The sequence below is a fragment of the Saccopteryx leptura genome, chromosome 8, assembly GCF_036850995.1.
Source record: "Saccopteryx leptura isolate mSacLep1 chromosome 8, mSacLep1_pri_phased_curated, whole genome shotgun sequence".
NCBI classification, from domain to species: domain Eukaryota; kingdom Metazoa; phylum Chordata; class Mammalia; order Chiroptera; family Emballonuridae; genus Saccopteryx; species Saccopteryx leptura.
In genome coordinates, this window is record NC_089510.1 from 55,662,801 (window position 1) to 55,675,752 (window position 12,952).

General features: G+C 43.8%; 1 protein-coding gene across 7 annotated transcripts in view; it reads left to right on the forward strand.

Moving 5' to 3' along the window:
* RUBCN (rubicon autophagy regulator) overlaps window positions 1–12,077 on the forward strand; it is a 61,755-nt gene extending 49,678 nt beyond the window's left edge. For all 7 annotated transcript variants that reach the window (XM_066347108.1, XM_066347112.1, XM_066347111.1 and 4 more), the window contains 9 exons: window positions 4,547–4,607; window positions 6,428–6,560; window positions 7,191–7,336; window positions 7,821–7,885; window positions 8,368–8,606; window positions 9,094–9,155; window positions 9,607–9,760; window positions 10,858–10,951; window positions 11,178–12,077. In XM_066347108.1, coding sequence (XP_066203205.1) covers window positions 4,547–4,607; window positions 6,428–6,560; window positions 7,191–7,336; window positions 7,821–7,885; window positions 8,368–8,606; window positions 9,094–9,155; window positions 9,607–9,760; window positions 10,858–10,951; window positions 11,178–11,356 — 1,133 coding nt within the window. In that variant the 3' untranslated portion in view covers window positions 11,357–12,077. The remainder of the gene's footprint in view (window positions 1–4,546; window positions 4,608–6,427; window positions 6,561–7,190; window positions 7,337–7,820; window positions 7,886–8,367; window positions 8,607–9,093; window positions 9,156–9,606; window positions 9,761–10,857; window positions 10,952–11,177) is intronic.
* The last annotated feature ends 875 nt before the right edge of the window (window positions 12,078–12,952 follow it).

Consider the following 12,952-nt stretch of genomic DNA (forward strand, 5'->3'; position numbering starts at 1 on the left):
TCTACCGCTGAGCCAACCAGCCAGGGCCTAGAGGTTTCTTTTTGATCACTTTAAGTGATTTATGCTATTAAAGAGTCTCTTAGAATACTCTCATAGGAAAGTCATTAGAATCCATAATGTCCTTGGAAAATGAAGAATCATATTATGGACATCATCTATGATAAATACCCTGCATATTGTAATATTCTGCTTAATGTAATCACTTTTCTTAGATCCTGATTTATCGAGTAGACCGTATAGAACAGAGTGTTTATGAAGGAAATAGATTTGAAAGTCACTTCCTCCTGCAATAAAGTGGATATAAACCTTGTGATCATAGAAAGCTTTGTATTCATTAGTATCTATTTCTTTTTAAAAAACAATTTTTTTTCTTTTTATATATATTATTATTTATTTATTCATTTTTAGAGAGGAGAGAGGGGGGGAGAGAGAGACAGAGAGGAGGAGAGAGACAGAGAGAGAGAAGGGGGGAGGAGCTGGAAGCATCAACTCCCATATGTGCCTTGACCAGGCAAGCCCAGGGTTTCGAACCGGCGACCTCAGCATTTCCAGGTCGACGCTTTATTCACTGCGCCACCACAGGTCAGGCTAAAAAACAATTTTACTGAGGATTAATTACATACCAAAACTTGCCCACTTTAAGTGTGTCATAATTTCTGGAAAATTTACCAAGTTGTGTAACCATCATCACAATCTAGTTTTAGAACATTTTCACCCATTTACAGTTCTTCTGGTTCCCACCTGAAGCCCCAGTCCACTGCTAATCTACTTTCTGTCTCTAGATTTGCCTTTTCTGAACATTTCATATAATGAAATCAAACAATATATGATCCTTTGTGTCTGGCTTCTGTCACCTTATCTATTTCTAATGATGATCTAGTCGGGGTCCAATGAAGAGATAGAAAGCACACAGTTTTTTTTTGAATAGGGAAAGTTTAATGTAAATAATTATTAACTAGAATGGGAGATCAAAGTAATGGGAAACCGGCTCATAAGGAGTAAGGGGAACAGTAAGGCATACAAGAACAGCAGACCTAGGCAGCAGTCACTATCCCTAGGGCTGAGATAGAGCACTCGGGTAGGAGCAAATGTAGAAGAGGGTCACGTCTCCCAGGCTGAGATTCAGACTTCCTGGCTCCCTGGATAGTAGAGAAGTTCTCTGAAGCCACAGAGCTGCCCTGAGAGTGTGCCAGGAGGTGCCATACCTCAAGGGGAGGTGGGGAAGTGGTTCATGGGAGGTGGCATTTGCTGTGAAGCTTTTCCAGGAGATGCCAAGCGAAGCTGTTTATGAGAAGTGCCACTGGTAGCACTCGACTGCAAAGCCTCCTGAAGGCATGTCTACCCTGGGACAGTCAGATGTACTACAGGTGTCTGCCTAGAGGAATGCAGTGAGAGAAACCCTTTCCTCCTCCAGTGTCCCTCCAGTGCCCTCTACCGACAAAGGATGACATTGCGCCAGCTAGCAAAAGAATGTTCATAAGTCCAGCTCCGCTATCACAGAACAGACAAACAGGACAGGTTTGAAGCTGAAAGGCAATAAATTGATAACTGGCATAATGTATAAAAAGGAACGTTCATAAACTGTATTTTCTGACAAGTTTTTAAATTATATTCAACTCAAGGCAATCAGGTGTTTCTCCCTCGCCTCCCCTTTTATATAAATTTTTTTCTCCTTATATAATAAGAATAATTGTGCATCTTCATTTTAAAGTGTTACAGAAAATTCACTAGAGTTGGATTTCTGGGTGTGTTGGGTGTCACCTTACCTGCTGGAAGGAAAGCAGGATGAAAACCAACATCAACTGGCCAGTAAATTCTGAAGTTGGCTCAATTCCTGTGCCTTTGTTGACTTTGCTACAATTTCATGGTTTTAACCAGTCCTTCCCTGAGCATCTCGATACACATGTCTGGACATGCAAAAATTCTTCTTATAACATGTCATTATTTTCATTGTTGTTTATTTTTGTATTTTTGAATTTTTTCAGTCAGTAGTAATAGCCTTATCCTGTTAAAGCATCAGAAGCATTAGAATCAGTTCTTGTCAATGAATTGATGAAAAGTGTAATAATTATGTTAACTTCCATTTGGAAGGCAAGCTCCTCAGACTTCTTTCTAAAGTGTTTTTATTTGGAGTACATATAACCCATCCAGATGAAGAGCTTCCTTCTCTTGTGACTCTCTAATTATCTCAGACCCTTGTCTACTTTTATCCAAATATTTGACTAGTGTTTCAACCACATTAGCTTAATCATCTGCTTGAACTAACTAAAGAGTCAACAGGATGCAGCAGAAGCCCAGTACCCATAAGGCCTTCATGATACTTGACCAGTGCCAGGTGTCGTGTCCCTTTTGATATCGGGTGTTGCCTTTCCCGCTCCACTCCTGAGGCAAGATCCTCACATCCAAACTTGTATAGTCTTCCACACTCCTGGAAGTATTCTTGGTTAGCTAGGAAGTCTTTGCACCTGTGGTAAAAAAGAGGAAACAGGGCAAGTTATGGCTTAGCTATATTTTCCAAAGAGGAGATGTTATTTTTCTCTGAAAGAAAATAAGACTTTCTCTCTTTGAGGATGAAATCACTGAATAGTTTTTATGAAGATGATGGTTTCCTTAGTAATCATGAAATATCACCTTCTCTCTGGTGTGCAGTGTTTTCTTTAACAGCCTGGCCCTAAAGTAACATTAGTTAACTCTTTATTCAAGGGTATCTGTCTGAAATTTTCTCTCATTTTTCCTTTTTTATCACTCCCAAACAAGCTAAAGGTTTCCTTTTGCTTTTAGCCAGTTAATCATTTATTTGGGAAATGGGTTCTAAAAACCTTTTCAGTACAAATCACTCTGAGTGTTATAAGGACAAGGCAAGATCTAAGTACACTACAAAACGGTGTAAGTGTTATTCAAACAAATGTTACAAACTAAATGGTCTTTGAAAGTCTATTGCCAAAAATTTATTTTTCCTCTACTAGCACTGTTTAGAAAGGAAAAGACAACTAGCAGTAATTTATTTTTCCTCTACTAGCACTGGTTAGAATGGAAAAGACAACTAGCAGTAATTTATTTTTCCTCTACTAGCACTGATTAGAATGGAAAAGACAACTAGCAGTATATTAGAATCTGGATTTTGGTAGTACAAAATCAGACAAATAATGATATATGTGAACTTTGTTAAATAAAATAAGTTATTTGCTAATCAAAAATGTTGCTGTCTTAAGTCTTTCTGTGCTTAGAGAGTATATGAAAGTCGACAGATTTAAATTCTGTTCTCATATATATAGCTTTGAAGACACTGACTTGTTAGGAATATTATTTGAATATATACGTGTATACAGAGACCTGTGTTAAGTATTTAGGGCCAAACAATTAGACACGATCTCATTTCCTCACAAAGAGATTTTATCATCTAATGGTACATACAAAAAATATGTAATGATACATAAAATTTTTGTAAAATTGTATAGAACAATTGAACTACTCATGGCCAAGTGCAGAATGATGTCATGTAAGCTCTATTGAGGGGCTTGAATGCAGTAGATTGATCATTGTGTAGGCTTAATTAGAAAAAGAAGGTCTTTTCACTGGTCATCAAAGGAAATGAGGGATTAGGCTTATCTGAACAGTCTTGTTGTCATGCCTTGAATAGGTTCTATTTGCCTTTCTTGAACATGACTGCTGTATTTCACATTCCTCCCCATCAAAGTATTTGGGTAGACGAGGTCTGTGGAGTTTCAGGCATATTATTATTAGAAATCCTCTTAAAATCTTTTATCAGAAATATGCATTGAAAAGTCTCATAGTTTTCTATAATTATGCCTGAGAATGTTATAGGAAAGATCATGTTGAACAGCCCTGTGAAAATTTCTTGGTTACCAAGCATTTCCTGGGAGTTGCCAAGCTATAGAGAAGAAGTTCTTTTCTTCTCTGTACCACCAGACAGGAAGGAAATCTTTCCATGAAGTTTTTTTTTTTAAGGATATGGAAGACTTCTTACATCAGGAGTAATAGCAATAGTGATCAGATGTTAGAAGCAAAGTTCCAATTCCCATGTATTTAATGAGTAACATCTACGATCCAAGTTCTGTTTTAGGTACCGATTCTGTTATAAAAAAGAGCTAGGTAGAATTCTTGCCTCTGGGAGTTTATTATTTAAGAATACTTGAGATTTAGAGAATGAGGGAGAGAGTGGAGAACTTATTCTGTGTTTCTGCTTGGTAGAGGGTGTGTCTCTGTGTGCCTTAGGATGCTTCCTTTTCTTGTTCACTGTTTTGCACCAAGTCTGAGTGTGTTATTCCACCTGGATTAGTAGCCACTTTGACCTTCTCAATGTTATGCTCACTGTCACTAATTCAGCTTGGTTGTGACTTGAACAGAGCCAAACTGTAAATTATGTGTAGAGCTTCACCTGGACTTTGCTCCTTACCCTGCATAGAATGTAGCACTTAGCTGTAACCCTTAGTGCTTAGCTGGCAAAAGCTTGGAAGGGTTTTCATTATTATTCCTTACTTCCTCTTTTCATTTCTTATTCTCTTTATCTCTGATTTCCATTTAGATGCTGACATCAGAAGGAGCACAGCCTCAAACAACAAATCCTTGATTTCCTCCCAGACCTTGTAAGTACTTTTAAAAAATAAAGAAAACCTTTGTTCACTTATTTTGTTCTTTAGATTCCACATTTGAGTGAAATCATGTAATGTTTGCCTTTCTCAGTCTGACTTATTTTGCTTGGCAAAACACCCTGGAGGTTTATCCATGCTGTTGCAAACAGTGAAATTTCTTTTTTATGGCCAAGTAATATTCCATTGTACGTTTGCACCACACTTTTTTTATCCACTCCTCTACAGATGGGTATTGGTTTGTTTCCATATCTTGGCTATTGTGAGCAACACTGCAGTTACCATAGGGTTGCGTGTATCCTTCCGAATAAGTGTTTTGGGTTTCTTCAGATATATGCTCAGAAGCGGACTCGCTAGGTCTAAGAATTACAAATTGGTAATTACAAAATAGTCACGGGGATATAAAGTACAGCATAGGGAATATAGTCAATCATATTGCGGTAACTATGCATGGTGGCAGGTGGGTACTGGAAGTATTGGGAAATCACTTTGTAAAGTATGTGATTGGCTAACTGCTATGATGAATACCTGAAACTAATACAAACTAATATTGAATATAAATTGTAATTGAAAATAAAAATTTTAAAAACCTTGGCATATGTGTACAAACAAATCCAGTTCTTGGCATATGGGTGGGAAAGACCATGGATGAAGCCTTCCACATTCACAAAGAGGTAAGGTGAAAGTGCTGGGCCTGCCTGATGGTGGCAAGCCCAGGAGGAGAGCAGAAGATCGTTGGTTCAAAAGGGGCTGCAAAGCTTGCAGTGTGGATTGTTTCTTCTCTCCTCACAGAGCATACCAGAGGCCCAGAAGATTAGGTCTCAGAATTGAAAACAGTGATTATGATTTCTGACTATGATATCAAATTGAATAGATTCCACATTGTAGTAGTTCATATGAGAGTTACAGTAGCTATTTATAGTTCAAAAAGCAGTTTACTCACTTTACTTTGTAAACAGGCATTAGGATCCCCATTTTGCAGTAAAGAAACTGAAGTTTAGGTCCGTCCTGGGTGGGTAGTCTGCTAAGTGGATAAGGCATCAGCCTACCACGCGGACATCCCAGGTTCAATCCCCAGTCAGGGCACACATAAGAAGTGACCCCTCCCTCTCCCCCTTCTCTCTCTCTTCCCCTCTCTCAGCCGGTGGCTCATTGGTTCAAGTGTGACTCCAGGTGTTGAGGATAACTCTGTTGGTCTGAGCATCAGCCTCAGATAGGAGTCGCCAGTTAGACCCTATCAGGGCGCATGCAAGACTCTGTCTCACTATCTTCCCTCCTCTCACTTAAAAAAAGAAAGAAAGAAGGCCTGACCTGTGGTGGCACAGTGGATAAAGCATCGACCTGGAAATGCTGAGGTCGCCGGTTCGAAACCCTGGGCTTGCCTGGTCAAGGCACATATGGGAGTTGATGCTTCCAGCTCCCCCCCCTTCTCTCTCTCTGTCTCTCCTCTCTCTGTCTCTCTGTTTCTCCCTCTCCTCTCTAAAACGAAAAAATCAAAACAAAAAAAAAAAAACAGAAAAAAAAAAAGAAAGAAAGAAACTTAAGTTTAGAGAAAGGAAGTGATATAGAATTCTTTACTCAGTGCCATACAATATTAGTAAGTGGAATATCAGCCTCAGTCTTAGGACTATAAGACCACTGTATTTTCCACTATACACATGTCTAAAGATGATGAGAAAAGCAGCTTAGAAGACTCGGTTTACTGTGAGTGTTTTCTGAGCCCAGAAGTCACTGCATATGGTACCAGGTCCTGAAGAAAAAGCTCCTACCCACCTGTCTTTCTCTATGTTCAGGCTTCCTTGAATCTCTCTTTTCAGTTCCCACTGCTTCCTACACTCCACATCCGCAGAGGCAGTGGCCATGGGGCTGCTGAAGCAGTTTGAGGGCATGCAGCTCCCAGCCGCCTCAGAGCTGGAGTGGCTAGTTCCAGAGCATGACGCCCCTCAGAAGGTAGGTGCTTCAGCTTTTTTTTCTCCATACTCTGTCCAGCCCCAAGCAGTTGTGAGCCTTTCTGATATTGTTCTCTTTTGTCACATGTTCCCAGTCTAGAATGAGCGTATGTGCTTCCTTCCTTACTCACAGAAGCCATTCATTACAAATTTGTTGAATGAATGAATAAATGAATGAATGCTTGCCTAGGTTTTCCCTAGCGATTTTTAAAACAGGAGACAGTGGCTCCTTCACTGTCCTTATTCCACATGACTGCTCACTAGACCCGGAGGTGGCACTCCTGTGTGTGACCACCTTTTAGACACTGTGAAAAAGCAAACTACTCAGATTTTCTTTGCTCTGCATTTGACTAGGCATGAAACACCCTGAATGCCAGGGGTCTTGGGGCGGGTTCTGGGACAGCATCAGCAATGGGTGCTGCCACACTGGAATGCTGTTTCTGTTCCTTTTGCTTCTTGGAACCAAGGCCCTCACTTCTGGTAGCCTATGCCTTATGGTTAGAAAGGTCCAGGTTTACTGAAGCTCTTACCTATGATGTTCCTGAAATATCTTTCACTGACTGCCGAAGGTGCAAGCACATGTGCTCCCCAGACTGTTTATGTTAGATCACCCTGTGCTTTTCTCTCGCAGCTCCTGCCCATCCCTGATTCACTGCCCATCTCCCCAGATGATGGGCAGCATGCTGACATCTACAAACTGCGTATTCGTGTTCGTGGTAACCTGGAGTGGGCCCCACCCCGGCCTCAGATAATTTTTAATGTTCATCCAGCCCCAACGTAAGTAGCCAGCTGTGCCCTCTGAAAAAGAGATATTCTCTTTGGATTGTCAGGGCTGTCTCCTCATCCTCTTGTCTCTGCATCTAACTATACATCCCACACAACTCTAAGGGGCAGAGGGAGAGGATCATCCATCTTGTCTGTGAGTCTTAATCTTCCCATTCCTTTCCAGAACTACCTGGAAATGGGGTCTTTATCATTGGCCTTCCTCCCAATAGTTCTGTGAACTTACTTACAGGTTTTTCTTCTCTCTTATATTTGTACAGAAAATGTGGTTCATTATTTGGGTGAGTTGCTGCCTAGACCTAAATTTTAACTTTATAATCCTTGGTTTGAATTGGCTCTCCCAATAGGTTCAGTTTGTCCAATTTTAAAAATAGGTGAATGCCTCTTAACCCAAGCTCTATGTTTGTATCCTCATCCTTTACATCTCAGAGGCCTCAGGCTGCTCTCTGCCAATCCCCTCTGCTTCCCCTGTCCACAGGAGGAAGATTGCTGTGGCCAAGCAGAATTACCGCTGTGCAGGATGTGGCATCCGGACCGAGCCTGGTGAGTGTCTTCTCTGACCCCCATACTGACGCCAACAGCTTTAGCCTCTCACGCGCTTGGGCAGGGGGGCTGGTCAGAGAGGTAGTAAGAGGAGGTGACAGACAGAATTGGGAAAAAGGAAGGAAGGGGACTGGAGGGGAAGGATAAGACTAGACAAGAACACTGACAACCAGAGGGAAATTATTTCTGGGAGCACATTACAAGGATTGTATACTGGAGAAAACTGGGAACTTCCAACCAGGTTCTTGGAAGCTGGATCTTACCAACTCTGGCAGGGTTTGTGTCCTGACTTGCCTCCAGGGTGGCACACAGAGACCGCAGGCCCTGCTGTGTGGGCTTCTGCTGGCTCTGGGAGCTCAAACAGAGGTGGCGAGAGCCCACTGGCCATCCCGCCCTGTTCTTCCAAAAGGAACAGCAGAGCTGCCTCACCACCTCATAGATGAGAAAAACACATCTGACCTCTCCGCTTCCTGGTTTTCCAGATTACATCAAGCGGCTGAGGTACTGTGAGTACTTGGGCAAGTACTTCTGTCAGTGCTGCCATGAGAATGCCCAGATGATCATCCCCAGCCGGGTGCTGCGCAAGTGGGACTTCAGCAAATACTATGTCAGCAATTTCTCCAAGGACCTGCTCCTTAAGATCTGGAACGATCCTCTCTTCAATGTGCAGGATATCAACAGTGCCCTGTATAGGAAGATCAAGCTGCTCAATCAAGTTCGGGTAAGACCCTTGAAAAGGTCACATCATGGATTACCCTTCACATCCTCTCCCTGTGTCTGTGCAGGCTTTCCCAAGGTCACTGTGCTTCTCTTTGTCACCTTGTCAGAGCTATAACCATCTCATCATTCATACTTTCTCTTGCCATTTCCCAGGTATCTGTCTAGTTAGAATTCAAAACCTGCCAAGGCAGCTCTGAAGCTATAGATAGCAGTCAATGGCAAAGGCAGGATTTTTCCCCTCTCTGAAAATATTGTGAATGGAGAATAGGGTATCAGGAGGGAAATTTGAATTCTAGATTTCTTAAGGGCTTCTAGCTATGTATGTGATTTGGGCAGGCTGACCTAGCAGAGGGGCCAGTGGGAGGTCACTTTGGAGTGAGGTATGGAGAACAGTCTGGCTCTCAGGGTTTAAATGGACTGGTCTAATGGTTGTTCTCTCCTTTCTGTACCCTTCTTCCCCCACCCGCCACCACAATGTGCTTCCTCAGTTGCTGCGGATCCAGCTGTATCACATGAAGAACATGTTCAAGACGTGCCGACTGGCCAAGGAGTAAGTCTCACGTGGAGGCCGGAGGCCTCTGGCTGAGCCAATGTCTTTGAGAGGGACCTGTCCCAGCAGTCGGCCCTTGTTATGTGGAAAAGGAGAGTAGGGGGGTGCTGTGGAAAATTCCAGAAGTGGTGAATGAGAAACGGTTACTGTCTGTATCCTTCTCTCTGGAAGGGGAAGTCTGTGGTGATTCTATCCATGGCAGGCCCACCATTCTTTGCAGGCTGGCATGAATCACTGCAGAAGGGTATAGAAGTCACTTATCCAGACACCTGGCAGTGTGGGAGGGTCGGGGTGGCTGGGAACACCTGGGCTGGCTCCGTGTTGCCCACTTTGTCACCTCTGCCTGGAACTCTTCTCTTCCTTATCTGCTTCGGGATAGAGATCCTTCTGCTCTGACATGCCACACAGGTGTTCATCTCTGCTCCCACCCACTTCCCCTCATCTCCTACAGCCTTCTGGATTCCTTCGACACAGTTCCAGGCCACCTGACAGAGGATCTCCACCTGTACTCGCTGAACGACCTGACGGCGACCAGGAAGGGGGAGCTGGGGCCCCGGCTTGCCGAGCTGGCCAGGGCCGGGGCTGCCCACGTGGAGCGATGCATGGTGAGAAGGTCTCGCTGTGGTGTGAGACTGGACCCTGGCTTAGGGGTACAGGTCATGGTTGGACCCAGGGTTCTTGGCCATTTAGTTCCAGGGAGTTGAAATGGCCTGTCAAGACTGTGAGAGAAACAGTACAGGATTGCTGTTCCTTGGGTTGGTGAACAGCTAACTCATCCAGATCAAAAGGATTTATAATTAGAAGAGGATTTGGTGCCAGCATTGTCCCTGGGTAACTGGGCATTTCTCAGTAGGCTTTCGCTAAAGAATTGTCCTCATGTGGTAGGAGAACCTGCATTCGTTTCTGGAGAGGGCCTGGGTCTTAACTTTATCATTTTCAGTTACTGTGGCCAAAGGAAGTCTTCACCCTCTCTGAGGCAAGCTTCAATTTTCTTGTCTTTTAAAATGAAATTAATAATTAATACCCACTTGCCTTTTAGTATTTTTAAGGATTGATGCTGATGAAATAATTTATGTGAAAGCATTTTGTAAGCTTTATAGGTTCAAATTATTGTTCTTGATATACTCAACATGCCAGAAGTTTGGAAATTTTAATTTTAGAATTTCCCCGTTTTAGAATATGCCTGTGTATTCCTGTGATAGTCCCAGAATTAGAGCTTAAAGTGGAGCCCGGAGACCCTGTGTAGCAGGGGCAACTGGAAGGACCGAGCCATAATGCGGCTCAAGGCTGGGCGTTATTTTGGAGAAATATTCTTGCTTTCACATTTTATCTTAATTGGCTGTGGTTCGAATTTTAAAATAAAATCATTTCCCAGATGGGAATTTTGACTCGAGGAAACCTTTTCAGTACTCTTCTCTTCTTTTCATCTCTTCACTGGGAGCCACTCTCATGGTTGGAGTTTCCCACACTCGTGCCTCTCTTCCTCTACCTTAAAGCTTTGTCTACCACTGCTCATCCGGTCCTAGTCTGGCTGTCAGACGTCTAAGTCTAACCCAGGTCTCTTTTCTGAAGGTGGGAGAACACCTTAGAGCCCGCTCGAGTCTCATTTATATTGTGCCCCTCCCTTCGCTTTTGTTCACCCTCTTGTGCCAGTCCCTGGTGTCCTGTCCCTCATTTTGCTCCCTGTCCCTTTCCTCCCCAGCTCTGCCAAGCCAAGGGCTTCATCTGTGAGTTCTGTCAGAACGAGGATGACATCATCTTCCCTTTTGAGCTCCATAAGTGCCGGACCTGTGAAGGTGAGGGCTGGTGCCAGGCGTGGTGTGGGCAAATGAGTCTGAACACAAAGCTAATTTACTTCCCTTCAGCGCCCCTATCAGTAAGAGCCGGGCGTGATCCAGCAGGTCCCTATGTTACTGCAGGCGCCCTGGTCCGCGAGGTGGAACGGGGCTGTGGCAGCAGTACACTTCCAGCCTGAGATAACACAAGGTGTGCTCTTCTCTCTCGCCTTCCCGTCCTGAATAGAATGTAAAGCGTGCTACCATAAAGCTTGTTTCAAGTGTGGAAGCTGTCCCCGGTGTGAGCGGCTGCAGGCCCGGCGGGAGCTGCTGGCCAAGCAGAGCCTGGAGTCCTACATGTCAGACTACGAGGAGGAGCCCACGGAAGCGTTGGCCCTAGAAGCCACCGTCCTGGAGACTACCTGAAGAAAGCATGTGAAGCCCTTTTCCTGGGGGCTAGGGTCACACATGATGCAGAACTGAGCCACCTTTTTAAGGACATTCCCCACTTGTGTTTTTTTTTGTTGTTGTTATTATTATCATTATTATTATTTTTTTTATGACATCTAATGTCCATATGTAGCCAACCTTTGTTAGGTTGGTGGGGTCCAGTCTGTTGTGACAATTTGTAGGTACCAGGTATTTCCATTAGAACTGACACAGGGGTCCTTAAGTGAAGCGTCCACACCTCTGCGGGGAATGCATGGGGGACCCAGTCCTGACAGCCGGGCCTTCTTCTCTGGACCAAGTCTGGCTTCAGCTACATCTCAAGTGTCATTTCAAGTTTTATTTTGTTTCAGTTCTGGAGCTTCTGAGCCAGGCCTGTTTCAGCCAACTCACTTCTCCTTTGCTGCTGACACAGGAGGGTGGAGTTTTCTCTCTCCCAGTCCTGAACCAGGGTCAGACTGCCCTGAGGAGAAGCAGCAGAGAATGGGACTACGTTGTGGACATTCTGTCCAGCTTACTTAGGTATTTTTGAGGCCATAAAGGCAACATTGTTACTACTCTGGAATCCACAGAGACCTTGAGAGGCAGCCACGACTCCCTTGTTAGAAGCAGACATAGATGATGTGACAGCCGACTCTATCCACCCTGGTGGGCTTGACGCAAAGAACTAATACTTAGGCCAGGCCCGCTTACAGCCTTACACCAAGCGTAAGTGAGCCAAAAATTCTGTTGCCGAAGGAGAATTTATTCAGTCACAGAAGCTATTGGTCTCTTAGGTGATAAGGTCCCTCATGCTGGTGCAGGTCTGATCTTTCAAGCTCAGGCAAGTCCCTGATGCCATCCTAAACTAAGGACAGAAACCTTATGCACCATTTTATTTGTGGGTCTCTTGCCACTGTGTCCTCTGTTAATGGTCATTGTACTTCTGGGTAAAAGTATGACCCAAATCCATTTTCTCCTTCCCCTTCCTGAAATAGAGCTGGGACCCTCCCTGGTGGCTGATCTCTTGCCTTAGTTTTTTTGTCAAAGTCGGGGAAAAAGCTTCCTGCTATTAGTGGTGTTAGAGAACTTTACAATTTGTGGATGTGAATATGAATGTTCCTGTGTTCTTGGGATAACAATAGCCTTTATGCCACTCATGCACTTAACTCTTTAGCCTTGTGATAGTCATACATACATCTTTTTCATATTACTAATATTAACATACCCCCTTTTTTAATGTGTGTTTTAGACGGAAAAGTTTTTGATGGGACCATGTGTATGTTTGTGTGTATGTAAAACACTGGTTAGGGTCCCTGCTCCGAGAGCTGGCTGCTCTGCTAACTAAAACCCACAGCGTTTTTGTTCGGGGACTGGCTTCCTTCTGTGTACTTGTCTTTCCATAGTTGCTGCTAGTAGAAAAAAACTTAAGTGTGTGCACTGCCCCAGGCAGCCAAACAGAAAGTTGAGCATGGTTAGTGGGAGCTGATAAGTGCCTGAACTGGAGGCAACCAGGAGACTCACAGGAAGTAGATGGGGCCGTAAGATCTGAGGCTCCACCAGGCAAGAGGGAGCAGGGAGGAACTGACCAGTGAC